The sequence below is a fragment of the Vidua macroura genome, chromosome 4, assembly GCF_024509145.1.
Source record: "Vidua macroura isolate BioBank_ID:100142 chromosome 4, ASM2450914v1, whole genome shotgun sequence".
Taxonomy (NCBI): Eukaryota; Metazoa; Chordata; class Aves; order Passeriformes; family Viduidae; genus Vidua; species Vidua macroura.
Window position 1 is genome coordinate 47,507,752 of NC_071574.1, and position 17,097 is coordinate 47,524,848.

The window sequence follows — 17,097 nt, forward strand, 5'->3', positions numbered from 1 at the left end:
ATAATAATAGCAATAGTTCTAGTTATTATTCACTGATTTGCTTAATGAGAAGTAAGAGCTAAAACTTGTTCTGAATGGGTGGAGGGGATGAAGGCAACTGTGCCTGAAGGAATCAGTAAGATTCTTATGTGGGCATGATGGCCATGTTCACTGAGAAGGGAGGTGTAGTCTGCAGGCAGCTGCCTCAGCCCAGTAAAAGCTCATTCACTCTGCCTGCACACCATTTTCACCACTGAGGGATGTATACAATAGGCAGTTGTCATCTTTTCTGTAGGACAGGTACAACAGATGAGAAGTATAAGATACATTGGAAAAACTCTATTTGAGGGAGTACCAACAGCCAGTGCCTTGTAACACTGGTAGACTGCAGGCACCAACTAGGCATGTGATGTAGCTCCTACAATGCTGTAATTCTCTTTGGTTATTGTTTCTGTGGAATAACTCTATGACTCAAGTACCAAATCCTGGTTCAAATGTAGACAGGTATGCTGGCATTTCATGCTCACTGAAATCCTCTGCAGTGTGCTTCTCTGTTGATGAGCTTTAGGTACAGCCTTGAGTTCTGAGTTAAGCTCATGCTGCAGCTGTGGCCTAGGGATATTACTGTTATGTGCAGTGAAGGACATCTAACCATTTCAGAATGTATTGATATATATTTATACTGATCTGGCTAACAAGCTCTGTGGATCGTATTTCTCTCTTTTAGAATTCTGTTGAGAACAGGTATTAATTCCCTCCCTTTCATAATTTTGTAATAGTATTTCAAATATTCCAATTAGAACTTCATAGTGTTCTGAAAATTAATGAACAGAATAATCTAAACACATTCAGATTTCTCTGATACAAGGTATCATCTGAGATACCTCATAGTTACTCCTGGTAGTTGTTGTATAGATATCCTTTGGAATAAAAGTTGTAGTTCCTTGGATTAATTTTGGAGTTTCACATTACTCTTTCTTCTCATAGTCTCATAGTTATGAGTTTCAGAAAAATAGCTGGTTTTCTGCATGAAAACATTCACACAATTCATCAGGAATTATGTGAACACCTGTGAATTGCAGCTTTCATTTAAAAATAAACAAACAAGCAAGCAAACAAACAAAGAGTTTCTAACAATCCTAGAAACTGGTTGTAGAGAAAAAACATACAAGCCTAGGAGTCTGTACATTCAGGAAACAAAAAAGAATAAATGTTGGATTTTTTTTTTGTTTATTTAATAGCATTATTTTAGAGACTAATTGCAGCATTTGTTTGAATATTGGGCATTGGCAGAATGAAGACTCAAACTACAAACAGATTTGGAAAAGGCTTTATACAAAAAAAAAAAACCCTACAATTTTAATGCTGCAAAAATACTAAAATCCTGTTTCATACAGGAATAATAAGAATATTATTCAATTACAGAATTGATCACTATGATTTTCAACTGGATTTATTCATTTGGACAACCTGCAATATATATTTCTTCATGTCTTACATATCTTCCCATAAATACAGATAAAGGCAAAATAATACATGCCAGACAATAAAAACAGTTATCTGAAGGCATATTTAGATTGATAAAGGAAAATAAATTTTTACATCTGATAAGATTAAAGAGTTCAAGCAATGCAGTTTTAGAAGCATAGTCTCAAGAGTGCACAATTTCAATATGACATAGAAAATATAGAAACAAAAATATGAAAAGTATGGAGAATATGAAGTCTAATCTTTGTAATAACTTTCTGAAGTAATAAGGAACTTGAGAGTATGGCTGACAAATGGGTATTGGACTAACAGACAGAAAGTGTGCATTCCATCAGAAGATGAACGGAAGATATTTTTTATTGGATAGAGGAATATATGCTAAATGAGAAACATCTAATATATCATTCCCAAAGTATAACCTCGAGTAACGGCTGAGGCTTGTCTTGCATGAATATATTTTGATGGCTAAAGTGGTTATTATGTACTTATTAGCTGCTTAGAAAGTAAGCACAAAAGGACAGTTCATGAACACAATGTGCAGTGTACAGTGTGTTTCTTTTAGATGCATGTAGTCTGGCTTCCTATTGCTGAATTAAGAGTAAACCAGTGGTTATGCTAAACACCTCAGTAAAGGAACCTCTTAGTTATAGATCAGCAAGGCTGAGTGAATCTGAATTGTGGAAGAGATTACATTAAAAGCAGACTCTGGACTCTGATTAACTGTGTGTGGTGGGCAAGTGCTGCACAGGAGGTGAGGTTCTGATGGATTTGAAGAGCCTCAGTCTGTGGAGTCTAAATCCTGGCCAATCAGAGAAGCAGTCAGCCAGTTCCCTTCTGCTGACCTTCCTTTAGCCTCAGAAACTGCCCTTGGCTGGCTGTTTTGCAGGTACGCTTGCATATATTTATTTTATTTATTTATTTTATTACCTACATTATGTGCTTAACACCCCAGGATATCAGTGCTTCTGGGGAAGAAGCATCCCCACTGTCAGGACTCCACTGTAAGCATGTTCATGGGTATGCTCAGCCATTGCAGAAAAGGCTGTTGTGCTGAAGGTTTCAAATCAGCCATTACTGGATATTGTGTGTTTCAGTTATTTAATTTGATTTTTTTGATTTCACAATTAATGTCCTCGTAACAGCTGTATGAAATGTATCCTATGACAATAAAGTCTCCAACTGTCCACTGAATATGATAAACCTGTGTTATTTCTGATGTAGGTCAGCCAAAGTTGGAGATTGCCAATGATAGGAACGACATCGCATTTCCTAATGTCTTACTGGAATCTACATTACGGTAATTTGAGCTTGGTACTTCTCATCCTGTCCATTGCTGAGACCAAGAACAGACTAGTTCTTTTCTGTAACAAGCTGTAGACTTGAAAATATTGTCATGCCCTTTCCTGCATTATGCAGCCTTTTCTGTCTTATGCAACACAACCCCATTCAACCCTTTTTTATAGGTCACTTTTCTCTAGAGTTGAGTCTTCTATTTTGACTGGCTTCTTTTGGATTCTTTCCAGTTACTTTTATCTCCCTTGAAACCAGGCACCCAAACCTGGATGTAAGATGTCTTACCAGTGACAAGTTAAACAGGAAAGTTACTTTAAGATCTTAGTAGACCACCTGCAAGAATTGATTATGCTGTCAACATTTGTTGTTGTGGTTTTGGGAATTTTTTAAAATAACACTGCATACCTGTGGCTTATTCATCTTAGATGACACAGAGACTTCCCTTTTCTGTCTTTCTTTTTTAAAACTTTACTACCTTAGTCAGCTGTTTCCCATTTTGTACATGGTGATTCTTCTCTTCATGTACAGAATCTTACACTTGTCTCAGGTCCTTAAAGGATTTCTCTAAAAGAAAAATACTGTAATTTTTTTTTTTTAATTCTAAACCTGTCCTGCAACATAGCTGCAGCCCTCATTACTCATCTTTTATGGAGATTTAATGAATGTATTCCTACTTCTGTCTCCAGGTTATCAGAGTATTCCAGCTGGTGCAGCTGTGATGAAGTTTAGAAGGCACCTTGCTTTTAAAATGCTCTGAGGCAGCACAAATGCAGTATGTGGTCTAGACAAAAATGTAACTGAAGAAGTTAATAGTTTGTAAGCAAATCTTAGTTTCATTTTGACTCATGAGACCATCTTGAGGCTATGCATTCTGAAGAAGGAAACAGGCCAAAACCAATGGTTTTGCTGCTTCTTCCAGCGCAGGCCTGGGTGCCTCTAATCTAAGAACAATTAAGCTGGAGATACAAAAAGACTCACAAGAGAATATTGAGTTGCAGTTTGGTAAAAGCTGTCTAATCTTGGAAAGTTTAAAGGTCAATATTTTTAAAAAATTACTTATGGATATAGACACTGGACTTCCAACACTTCAATAGAAGCTCACCTGCAGTACTTTGTTGCTTTGTGCTTTGAGAAAACCAAGTTTATCAGCTATGTAAGACTGAGTACCTTAAAAACTTTGTCCATGGTTTTAAGTGGTTCAAGATTTCAGGTCTTGCAATTATTATCCATTTCTTGGAAACCGTATAGGGGTGAAGTTATTTGTGGTATATGTGATACTTAGATCTGTAAATAGAGATAGTTTAGTGTACCCAGCAAGAAAAGATGTTAGGCCTCTCCTTTCAAGCTCTTCTGATTTGCCTTAATGATCAGAAGGCTCTTTGGAAAAAACACACAAAAATAATTTATTTAGATACGTTTTGATAAATCATCTTTCCTAAAAAAAAATTGAATACACGGTCATTTTTCAGTCAGTCCAGGTTCTTTTGCTGTTTACTATGATCCTCTATGTGTTTTCATAGAATTGTCTCTTTCCTCTTTCTTCTTGTGGTAAAAAAGACCCAAAATAGCTTTGCTGGAGGAATAAAAAGCATTTCCTCACAGAATGAAGAGAGAGCTAATCTGGTGAAATTCAACCATCTTGTGGGACTTACACTTTAAAAAATTACAGAAATGCTCTGCGTTTGGCATTTAATATCTATGATTTTTTAAGAAGGCTGGTTTGGCTATTTCATACTCACCATAGCTCTCTGAAAGTTGAGATTGCTCCTGAGGATAGCCAAAGTCCAGCACTGGGGACAGGTGATGGATCTTTGAAAGCAGCTGCATGTGTGCTGCATGCTCTGCTATTGCTAGTTCTCCTTTTACTCTTGATTCTTTGTGTTGCTTCTGGGAGCAAATTTTGGGATTTTTACAGTTGCCTCCTCTCTTTTGAGTTATCTATCACTGCTATTTGTTGGCCAGGAGACCTTCCCCATATTTCTTTATTTTCTTTTTTCCTTTCCTTCCATGTGTTGTGCCTTCCAAAATCCTTAAATTCAGGCTGCCTAGCCCTGAAGCCATTTCTATTTTTACTCTAATTTCTCTTCTACCAGCTCAAACATCACCGTTAGTTTGTCTTAAGTCTTCAGTTTTTCCCTTCAGGAAACTATCATGTTGCTCTCACTTTTCCTGAATACTAAGAAAAAAGAAATCTAGTCTATAAATGTATATGATCCAAAACTCTTTGTCGTGGACCAGCCATCTTCCTTCATTAATCTCTTGCTCTTCATGTATTTAAGTTCCTGTTTTAATTATTCAATTTTTATGTGTTTTTCCATTATATTTTGTAGATTTTCTTGTGAACAAAATATTTCTTCTTATTTCTTTTTTTTTTTTTTTTGTCTTTGTACAGACATATTTTTCTATACAAAGAAAAATTTAATTAATTTTTTAGTTTTCATACCATGTTTCTGTTTATTTAGTGATACCCACTTGGGGTGGGTATCACTAAATAACATAAGGTGGCTTCTGAAGAGTTCTAATTTCTTTACTGTATCCATCTACTTTAAATTAAACACATGTATATTTCTAGAAAGTTAGTGCCATTTTTATAGCTCTGTCACAGTATGAAGTTTAGTCTGCTGTCTTCTGTTGACACTATCTTTCATATTAGCTCTTGTCCATTTCTCATCCTCCATAGAATAATCGTATTTAGATTACTTTGCTACATGTGATTTAATGAACCAATCCGATTACTTCTTTTTATCCTGAAGTTTTTTTATATATCTGCTAAAGTGTAAAGGAACTTAAACGTTTTTTTTTTTTAACTAATCTGTTTCATGTGATCAAAAGCACAAATGAAACTCTTAGCAACATTATCAGAAACTTCAACTGAAAAGAAAACCAGCAGTCTTATTCTTTGGAAAGTCCAGGGCAAAATAACAAGAGGAAAAAATATAGGTCATATGGGCCGAATGTTTTTGGAGCCATGCTGTGGCAAAAATCTTGGCCTGAATTGACTTGTTCTTGGCTATGTCTCCAGCTGTATGTCTTTTTATGAGGGCTGAATACTGATTGTTGAATTAAGTGGTAAAACTGAGAAACCAAGGTTCCAACACCACAGAATACATAGTAGGAGTTTCCACATTGACCTAGTTCTCACTCTCATTAGGTCTAGAGACCACAGTCACTCCACTGCATTTCCTTCACAAGTGTATTCTTTTAAGAAGGAGCCAGTCTCCTTTACTGTCTCTACACTCTGATATGACTTTATTTAATACTCCCAAATCCCACTTCATTGACTTATGCAGCCTTTCCTCATTTCAAGCTCTGTAGCTACACTGCTGCTCCTGCTTATTTTTATGGAACTACAGTAGATTCAGCTGTGGTAGGATATTTCTGCTAGCTGAAGCTTTTATGAAACAATAGAGAGTGGTTGCATTAAAATGTCTGAGCAGGTTTTCACTGTAGAAGTAATCAAAATTACTTGCTAGGAGTGAGAACAAACACAAACATGCTGAAAAAATAGTCATGGTTGACATTTGCTGTAGATTGACATCAGTAGACTAACTAACATGTTTTCCATTTGATATGATTAATTTAAACTGAATTCTGGACCACCTTTAACACATCCCTAATAATATATTTTACCAGTTTAAACCTGGATTGGGTGTAAAGTTTCTGCTATACTTTCTTGGAAAAATTTCCTTCTTCTGTCCTCATGTCAACTGCTTATTGAGGGGACTTCATATGCAAAACAAGAAATTTATATGCAATGTGACATGGTTTGAGTTTTACTAAGTAGCCTGTCTACATTTTTTTCTCCGTGTAAGGAATATATCCTTCTTTGAAGCACCAGATCTCTCTGCTTCTTACCTATGTTCTTAGACTGCTTTTCCGAGGATTTAACAGTATCTTTTTGGAAACCTCAGAATAAACAAAAATCAGATTGAAACTCCTTTTGATACAAGGAGGCCCTACTCCTAATGAAGTCTGAGTGAGTTATGTCAGTTTACTCAAAGATTGAATTTCAGCCTCACTGTTTTGTTGGGTCACTGTTACACTGTACTTTATTTTATATTTGCAACAGCGAAGGCCTGGATTTGGAGAGGTAAAAAAGCTCCATGATGAGATGTTACTAAGCATGTGGTTTTTTCAACAGCAGATACTTTGGAAATTTCCATGCAATGTAGAGTTTTTATATGAAGATTGGTTAGTATAGATCATTAATTTGTTTGGTTTTCAGTGATAATTTCATTTGATCAATCCTGATTCTTGATCTTTCTCACAATATTTACAAGAAAATTTAAACACAATAAAGGGTTTTTCCAACCATCTGGCATCCTCTGAAATAAGAAAACCTGGCCCTGGAGAAAAAGCAAATGAATAATGTAGGAGCAACTAGTTAGCAGAGCATTTGCATCGTATTTTTCTAACAGAATGCACTAACCTGTAGTTTTATGAAAGTGTAGAAGGTTACTTTCTAGAGATAATATTTTCCATGAACTGTAGAGGAAGAATTTATTTCAATGTAAAGAATACTTCCTACAAAACTGGAAAAACACCCATTTCATTTTTTGTTTAGGGTACTCGATTGTAATGTTCAAAGTGAATGCAAAGGAAACCTTCACTTTGATCTGAATGCTGTACTATGAGTATTAATATGAAGATGTTTTTCCTCAGAAGCTGCATTAATCTTCTGTAGTCATGTTTCTCTTGTATCAGACAAGGGTTTGAGGGTAACAGTGGCTGTTTGCTTCACTGCTAATATCAGATAGGCAAATATTTATCAGTTTCTTCCCTCTTGGAATGCTTTGCTGAATATGTGCATCTTTGGCAAGGCTGACTTCCCAAGCAATGAAACTAATCTTCATATAAGACTTGCATAATTATCACACTGTCATCTCTGTTGAATGGTAGCCAATAATTGCTTTGCATTAATCAATCTTTTTTTCCACATTTCTCACCAAGGCTTAGCAGAATCTGGTGAGACCATATATCCCTTATGAAGTTTCTCATGAATGCTTGTGCTTGTGAAGTACTTCAGACTCAAAGGATTTTGTGAGAGAAAGAGAGAGAATGGAAAAAGATCTAAGAAAGGGATGTGAAATATGAAATCTTTGGAGCTTTTTTTGAACCTGCCAACTTAAAGGAGATGTTTTACTTTCAAGGCTTGCAAATTCTCAAAGACCACCTGTGCTGAGTTTCACACTGCTAATTCTGTTGACTAAATCTTCTTTTAATGAATTGGCATGAAATAATAATCTAATTTGGCAAGCAGTGGTGATGGTAGGTGCAGTGAGGAAACAGAAATCAGGCCTTGGGGAGAAGATGGGGAAGGGACATGAGAATTCTAAATCTGATTACCAGTTACTTTGAAAATTTTAGCTGATGAAGTCTAAGCAAATGTCTACCTTGACTTCATCAAGGCTTTTGATACTGTCTCATACAATGTCCTCATAGATAAACTCAGGAAGCATAGCCTGGATGAGTGGACAGTGAAATGGATTGAGAACTGGCTGACCCCAGAGAGTCACTATCAGTGACACACGTTCTGGTTGGAGGACTGACACTTGTGGTGTCCCCCATGATTCAATATTGGAGTTCTTTAACTTATTCATCAATGACTTGGATGAAGGGGCAGATTCCTCCTCAGCAAGTTTGCTGATGACACCAAGCTGGGAGGAGCAGCCAATACCCCAGAGTGCCATGCAGCCCTTCAGAAGGGCCTCGACAGGCTGGAGAGATGGGCAGAGAGGAAATTCAGTGAAGGCAGGTGCAGGGTCTTACCTGGGGAGGAGTAACCCCATGTACCAGCACAGGCTGGGGATTGACCTGCTGGAAAGCAGCTGTACAGGGAAGGACCTGGGGGTTCTGGTGGACAACAAACTGTCCATGAGCCAGCAGTGTGCCATGTGGCCAGTGGTGTCCTGGGGTGCATTAGGAAGAGCATTGCCAGCAGGCTGAGGGAGGTGATCCTGCCCCTCTTAGTACTGGTGAGGCCACATCAGGAGTGCTGTGCCCAGTTCTGGGCTCCTCAGGGCAGGAGAGACATGGAGCTCCTGGAGCAGGTCCAGTGGAGGGCAGTAAAGATGAGTGAGGGGTTGGAGCATCTCTCTCATGAGGAAAGGCTGAGGGAGCTGGGCCTGTTCAGCCTGGAGAAGAGACAGCGAGAGGGGAACTCATCAATGTCTGTAAGTATCTGAAGTGAGGGTGTCAGAGGATGGAGCCAAGCTCATAATGTGTATCGGAATGATGACATTTGCTTTGGCAGCAACTACCTTACTTGCTTAGTAATTTAAGCTTGTTCAAAAATGGGCATTTTAATATAGCCAAACGACAGGTAACATACCAGATTAATGGTTGTGCTTACAGACCAGCAGTTACCTAAACAACGTTGGTGTTGAAGATACAGCTGAGCATAACTTGCCACACTAGGGCAGTGACTAAGAGATCTAACAGTTCTTGGATTTATGTGCTCTTTAATGTTAGATAGGACAAAATGACATATATATTGCATTTGCTTTTAGCATCTGTGATGTTACCAGAACTGGGTGCCAATCTGAAGCCCAAGTATTGTTACAGGCTGATGTTTAATTCAGAAGGATTCAGAGGAGTTTCAGTAATGCTTAGAAAACCTGCCTCCCATCTAGAAACTGGTTTTTAGGGTTGTACTTAAGATCAACTACTGTCTGTATGAGACAAGAGAGTAATGGGATCCAGATGACCATGTACACAGTACAAATAAGGGGGAAGTGGGTGTGGGAAGAACCACCATTGTGACCTGTTCATTCTTAGTCACCTATTACTAGAGGGTCCATGCCAGGCCAGCTCAACTATCCAGATTTGCAAATATTTTTAGTGGCTCATGAGACTGTTGTGCTTGCCTATCAGTAAGACAGAGTTAGCTTGACTAATCATAGCTAAAAGGAATGAATTATTTTCTGTCTTGATACTGTCCATAATTTTACTTTAGAATCTTAATATTTTAAATAATTTCTTCCTTTTTAATATTTTTGTTGTTGTTGTTGTGGTTGGTTGGTTTGGGTTATGTCATTTTTTCCTTTTTTTTTTTTTTTTTTTTTGTGTGTGTGTGTGTAGGGCACCAATGCCTCTGCTCTGGAAAAAGACATTGGCCCAGAGCAGTTTCCAATCAATGAACACTACTTTGGATTGGTCAATGTAAGTCCCATTTTGATGTTACTTGAAATTTGCCTTATTCCTTGGTTTTGTTTTGTTTTTCTCCCCTGCACTTACTAATCTTATTCTAATGCAGGATTGTCTTTTATTATTAAGTGCTGCTCATGTTGCAATTTTAGGCAAAGTGGGTTGCAAAACTCTATCAGATGTTTGAAGATGGGTTCATACACCCCCAGAGAGAACAGTTCTATGAATATTTCCAGGGATTAGAACATACACTTAAATAAAATTAATAGTCTATTTTAGGTGTGAAATAGGACGGAGGAAGTGATGAAAGTATGTACAAGTTTAGGTACAGCATTCTGCATCGGCGACTCTTAGAAGGAGCTTTTTTATTTGACCAAGGAGAAAATGAGTGAGAAGAATGTTTGAATCACTTGTTTGTTCCCTGATATATGATATAGGTATGTAATTTTTCCATTGAAAACATTGTCATTCTGCTACTGAGCAGTAAGATAGAGCCCAGATATGGAAATAAACTTAATGAAATCCACTGCAATAAATATTTTTCTTACAAGTGGAAACCTTTACTTTGTATCCTAGTTAATTTAGAACACCATAGTGTTTTTTCATGAAGTGTCATGGTGGGTGTGGAAATCTATTTCTACTGCAATTACATGGCAAAATGGCTGGTTTGTGACAGTGACAGGAGTCAGAATTTGGATGAACAGCTAGTTTTGTTGTGATGCACAGGCATTAAGCTTGTTTTTAATTTTACATGGCAGTTTGGGAACACCTGCTACTGTAACTCCGTGCTGCAGGCATTGTATTTTTGCCGGCCATTTCGGGAAAATGTATTATCATACAAGGCCCAACAGAAAAAGAAGGAAAACCTCTTGACTTGCCTGGCAGATCTTTTCCACAGTATTGCTACTCAGAAGAAAAAAGTTGGAGTTATTCCACCAAAGAAGTTTATATCAAGGTTACGAAAAGAGAATGGTAAGTGTAAAACCGAAGTTCTCTGAGGTATTCATGCATTGATCAAAAAAGTATAAATACATATTAAGCAATGTGATCATATTAATCAGAAACATGGGTTAGATTTGTAAATTGCTTTTATTATTTTGTGGGGTGTATTATTATTTTAGTATCTGTGTATGTGATATTATGCTTGAAATAACCATAGCAGATTTCATAGGCTCCCAGAGGTGTGTGAATTAGTGATGTTTGCACAACATGGTGGGGCAGACCTTACTGTAGGGTGAGCTAGGGCTGGGAATAGGGTGAAACTGCTGTAATTAAATTTTTTTTTTTTGGAGTATGGCAGAGAGAAATATTGAGGGCAGCTGGCAGTGTAGAAACTGTGTGACCTAGGAAGGCTGCAGGCACCACCAGCTCCAGAACACCCTGGAGGATAAGGAGCCGGGTACACGTAAGGTGGTCAATCAACTACAATCAGCTGCTGCTATGGTTCTTGGAAGTGGTGGACACAGTCTTACTTGGTGAAGCATCAGACCCTTTTTGACCATTAAGTTGGCAACAGCATAGACCTAATCTTGTAGTAGTTCTGTCTAAGGGATATGAGCCTGTCACAGCTCCATTTTGGCCTGGATTCATATCGGTGTGGATGGTATGCTTAGAAACAGAGAGGCTTTGAATGAAGAGACGGAGTATGAGTCAAACACCTGGAAGAAATTGCTTCCTGGTGACAGCATATAAATGAGCAGACTGTTCATTTCAGAGCAGACATTTGAAATCATGAAAAAGTTAACTCTGAGTCATCTAGTGATAAATGCCCCCACACTATTGGGGATCACGTAAAGACTGGATCTCATGTTTTCAGCTTTTTTAAATTAGTGCCAGAGTCAGTGTGTATTACCCTGCTAATATGTCCAGGCTAGACACTACGAAGCCAACGGTTCTGTGCAATGTTTTCTGAGGAAATCCATGTGAAGTTTTTCAGGAGCAGGGGGATAAAAATACACATTTCTGGGAACATGCATACTTTTTTCTTTGACATGGTGGGTGAGTTAAGCCTCTACTGGAGAAGTCTGTACTAAATCACCACTGGGATATTTTCCCCTCTTACTGCAAGCAATTTGTATTGAACAGGACAAGTCTTTTCTCACCAGACTTGTGTGTGAAAAATGAACTTTGTTAGGTAGTGTTATTATTACTACTTGAAGTGAGTTAACCTTGACTGGCTGCCAGGTGCCCACCAAGCTGGTCTCTCACTCCTCCTCTCAGCAGGACAGGGGGAGAAGATAAGAGGAAAAAATCTCATGAGTTGAGATCAAAGTAATTTAATTAAAAAAAAAAAAAAAAATTACATGCAAAAACAAAGAAAACCAAAGGAGATTTATTCTCTACCTCCCATCAACAGATGATTTCCAGGTACTATCTGGGATGTAGGGCCTTGACATGTGTAGAAGTTTGTTTGGAAGAGATATATCTTAATAATGAAAACCCACACATCTTTCTCTTAGATTTTAGTGATGAACATGAAGTCACATGGCATAAAATATGACTTTGGCCATTTTGGGTCAGCTGCCTCACCTATGTCCCCTTCCCAACCTCTTTCACACCCAGTCTACCAGACTTTGGGAGGATGAGGGTTGGAGAGACAGCCTTGATGCTGTGTGAGTGCTGCTCAGCATCAGCTGAAACACTGGTACATCACCACCACCATTTTAGGCACACCTACAAAGCACAACACCCTGTGGGCTACTGTGAGGAAAGGTAACTCCATCCCAGACACAGTACACAAGTATGTGTCAGCATCCAATGGCCTCAATTTTCTCAGCTATGTGGCTTACTGTCAAAACTCTGTGAAGTTCCTGAATGTCTGAGGGACTTGGAATATGGGAATGGAAGTTAGTGCTGACTAAAGTTAGGCAGTGAGTGTCTAGTGTAAGGAAATAATTTAGGATGAGTCACTCTCTTGCTTTCTTCATTGATTGTAATGGGAGCCTACACAACCAGCTCCAATGAGTGTAACTTTCTAGACAGCTAAAGTTAGGTGAGATGAAGCTCTCCCCCAGAGTAACTTCACTGAAGCCAGGGTGACTGACTGCAAAACTGTTCTTTGGAATGACTCAAAATACTTTGCTGAGCAAGGATAAGTATAAGTATTTGGGGAAAAAATTAATTTTCTGTCTTGGAGGAAAGGATATTCAGCTGTACAAATCTTGACTCTCTTCTTCACAGATCTCTTTGACAACTACATGCAGCAGGATGCACATGAGTTTTTAAATTACCTGCTCAACACCATTGCAGACATTTTGCAGGAGGAGAAGAAACAGGAAAAGCAAAATGGGAAACTGAAAAATGGCAACATGAATGAAGCCGAAGAGAACAATAAACAAGAACTGACCTGGGTGCATGAGATTTTTCAGGGAACACTGACTAACGAAACTAGATGTTTGAACTGTGAAACCGTAAGCATTGGGATAGATTTTTTTTTTTTTGGTTGTTGCCCATTAATAGATAGATACATTTTGTATATATAAATATATGAATCTTTTCAGACATCTGAGAATTGTGGATATTCCTGTAGAATTTACTTCTTGAAGTGAGTATATTCTTTTCTAAAAATTTATTTTTCTAAGCATTACTTGGCTAATCTCTGCCAAGTTTTGCTGTCCTAATACATATGTCTACAGTTAAAATCCTTGCTGGTAAATCAATACCTTTCCTTATCACTGTAACTTTGAGAGATGATATTCACATCATATTCATATAATAAGTGAAATGTTAAGATGATTTGTGTTAATTCCATCTTAAGAGTCTGACAGGTATACAGAGGGTTCGTTATTAACAAACTGTTTTCTTTTATCTCCCTAATAATTTCTAGAGGATGATGTCAGTTTGAAATGTCTTATGCTTGAGCTATAAGTAAAAATTAATTTTTGTTGGGAATCCTGATTGCAAGTCTCCTGTTGATTACTGTCTTTTTCAAATACATGCTTCTATTGAAAGAGAAAAGAAATAATTTTTTTTAATTGTTCCTGTGAGGTTGCATGAAAGAGTAACAGACAGGAAAAAAAATCTTTGGGAAGAGCAGTGACACTGACCTTCCACAAAGGTTGGAATTAACATCGCCTAACCTTTGCTTGGTGAAGCAAAGTTGATAGGCATCAAGGATGAACTAGTTATCTCAACTCCTGCAGATGATGGAGATTGTGAAGGAGCTTTTGCAGGAAACTCTCTCCATCTGTCTCTAGGCTGTTTCATGAAGCAAAGTTTTTAGCAGTACCCGGTGTTTTGTTCCATACAGCTTGTCTTGGCTTCCTGGTGTTGCAATTGTTGGTGCAGCAATGCTGAGAACTGGGCCAACAAACTGATCTGGCCTAAGAATGATGTACTTTTACTAAGATCAGTGCTGCTACTATGGGCTTCCTCAAAGAAAACACAACTTTAGATTAGCTGCATTAAGATGGGAGAAGGTGCCCAGACAAGGTATCTTCAGACAGCAAGCTGAGGTTTAGACAGCTGAAGCTTGGTGAGATAAACTCTACCCATGTCCTACCAGATGTGTCAAAGAACAAAGTCTGATATTTCTAATAATAAAGAATAGTTCTATATTCCAAGAAAATACATGTGGCTCTTCCAGGAGCTTGGTCAGAGGAGGATGGTGAGGAGAAGAGATACAATGATAGTCAACATAAGATGTTGGAGCAAGTTTGGAACAAGCTTGTATAAGTGAACACATGAGAGAGATACTGAAAATTAACTATTTAATCTATTTCAATTATAAAACCTTGGGTAACAGCAAGTTAAAATAAGTGAAAAGTTAGAATTATTTTTTAACTGACAAGCTTCTCTAAATAGTTGTGGCCTAATTCTAAATCAATATCTAATATTTACTCAGAGAAACTGTTGTGAAGTGAGGATGTGTCCTTGGGTAACAGCATAACTGCACAATTCCATACTTGAAATTCAAAGTGAGGAAACTTTATGGAAAATGTAGCTTGTCTGTAGCTTTCTCTGAGTACAGAAATACTGTATACTACTCAGGATATTTTTCCAGCGTGTTTTCCTTGGATTAATGTAACTTGAAATCTTAGGAAAATAGCAAAACAGATTAAAAGTTATTCTTTTGCTAAAATATTCGTACGTAGTCCATGAAGAATCATTCAGATTTCAGCGGTTCTTATTCTCACTTACAAAGAGTATAGTTTGAATTTGGTTTTCCAGCTGCCTTTAGTTTTAATCTGTATTATTCTAGCGCTAAGTACCTCATATTCCCTTCCAGGAAATATTTGATATGCAGAAATCAATAACAGAATTCCTAGCTTCTTTAAGGCATTCAGATGAAGCACTATGCCTGCCAAGGACTTTTTCAAGTGTTTAAGTTCTCATGATACTTAGTGTGTCTGACAGAAGTCTAGTTCCAGCTGTAGACACACAATGTTCTCTGAAGCTTTGTTGCTTTATCTTTCAAATTTTAGCTGTATATTTATACTGCAGTCAGTTGCTGCTGTTTTTGTGGTTTCCTGTCCTCTGTGGGTCAAGTCATGTCTCAGGGAGGATTTTTGTTTGAAAAACTGTTGTTCATTTCAGTTGGGTATGCATTTTTCCTCTGTATATCTTTGAAAATATCAAAATTAATCCAGCCAAAGGTGTTTCTCTGCATTCAGGTCTGATATGGGCTGCATTCACCAAGCTTATAGGATCCCTGACATAACACAAACATGAGCTCAAGGTGGTACATAGCTATTACATCCACAGCATTGCAAAAATCTGAGCATGAGGGACTTCTGCCAGAACAATGGATCCTCACAGAAGTTCTTGATTTGGACTTCACTATTTTCCCATCTGATTTAGTTATTCTAAGGAAATGCAGTAGGAGGCAAAAATATGGGGTGTTCATGCAACATTTTATAAAAATATCATTATGAATATGACTGAATTCACATGCAGTAAGTAATTCTGCAATCTTTTGACTCAGTTGAAGTATTACAAGAATTAGCCATTTGGATTTTTTTTTTTTGTTAATATTACTTCAACTTTGAGATTAAACACTCTTAGTGAAAAATAATTTTCAATGCAAAAATCGGGATCTGTCATTCTGAAAATATTCGGATTTAAATTTTTTAGATAAAAACTCTGCCGTATAATTTTTCTCCTCTTGTTCTGTCTAAAAAAACGATTGGCAACACTAAAGTGATTTTGCAAAATATTATCACTGAGCCATTTTTACCTTTAATATTTTAAATTTTTAATCAAAATATTGACCAGGAACAATATACAATGGGGAAATGTAGCTGTGTCAACCAGAAGTATAAACCCACACTTTTCAATACTCACTAGAGAGAAAGGATAACATGGTATAGTATGACTTTTGTGACAGAAATATATTTGGAAATTATCTTCATTGCATCCTTAATAGTGGAAATAATTATGTAAGAATAAAATGTGAATGCATATTGTAATATGTTATACAAAGGGTAAACAACTTTCTGATAATGAAAGAAAGTAGACTGTGCTACATAACAAGGAAACATACATAATCTCTGATAATATAGGGGGAGATGGTTCACCTTTACTGAACAGTAGGCTGTCATTAATAACCCACGGTTGGTGGGATTGGATAAGTGGAATAGACAGAAGTTAAATTATATGAAAGCTGCATTGGTAGAATTACTAATAAATACACACTGAACATTAGTCACACTGAACTAAAAAATATTAAAGCATTGAAATGAATTATTTTTATGTAAGAGCAATTTCTACAGAAACAAATATCTTTAGCATTTGCTAAAGATAGAAACACCACTTAGATATATGGTATCTCTGTTTTACATGTATGTTTTTTGCAACAGGTTAGTAGCAAAGATGAAGATTTTCTTGACCTTTCTGTTGACGTGGAGCAGAACACATCGATTACACACTGTCTAAGGTAAACCAATGCATCTTTTTGGCAGCTAGTTGTAACTGCTAGATTTTTCAGGTCTAGTAGGTATAGAAAAGTAGAAAAACATACAGATTTGAGCTTACCCTAAGCAGGAGAAAAAGACTTTAAACTGGATGTTTCCTCTAATGACAAAATATACATTAATGTACTTTGCTTTACTCACTTTCTCTTTCAATGTATGTATTTGAAAGAGGAAAAGAAATCAACTTCCAGGGAAAATAATTGATTGTGTTGTTGTCTGGAAGAATTGCTGCAGAATAATAATTGTCTTCAAAGAGATTTTAATGTGCTTATCTTTAAGC

The 17,097-nt window shown here is 37.1% G+C and overlaps 1 protein-coding gene across 1 annotated transcript in view; it reads left to right on the top strand.

The window, feature by feature from the left end:
• Positions 1–17,097, top strand: part of USP46 (ubiquitin specific peptidase 46) — a 34,094-nt gene that overhangs the window by 3,511 nt on the left and 13,486 nt on the right. Inside the window, exons 2-5 of the mRNA XM_053975891.1 lie at positions 9,841–9,921; positions 10,665–10,878; positions 13,087–13,316; positions 16,704–16,780. Of these exons, the coding sequence (XP_053831866.1) occupies positions 9,841–9,921; positions 10,665–10,878; positions 13,087–13,316; positions 16,704–16,780 (602 nt within the window). The remainder of the gene's footprint in view (positions 1–9,840; positions 9,922–10,664; positions 10,879–13,086; positions 13,317–16,703; positions 16,781–17,097) is intronic.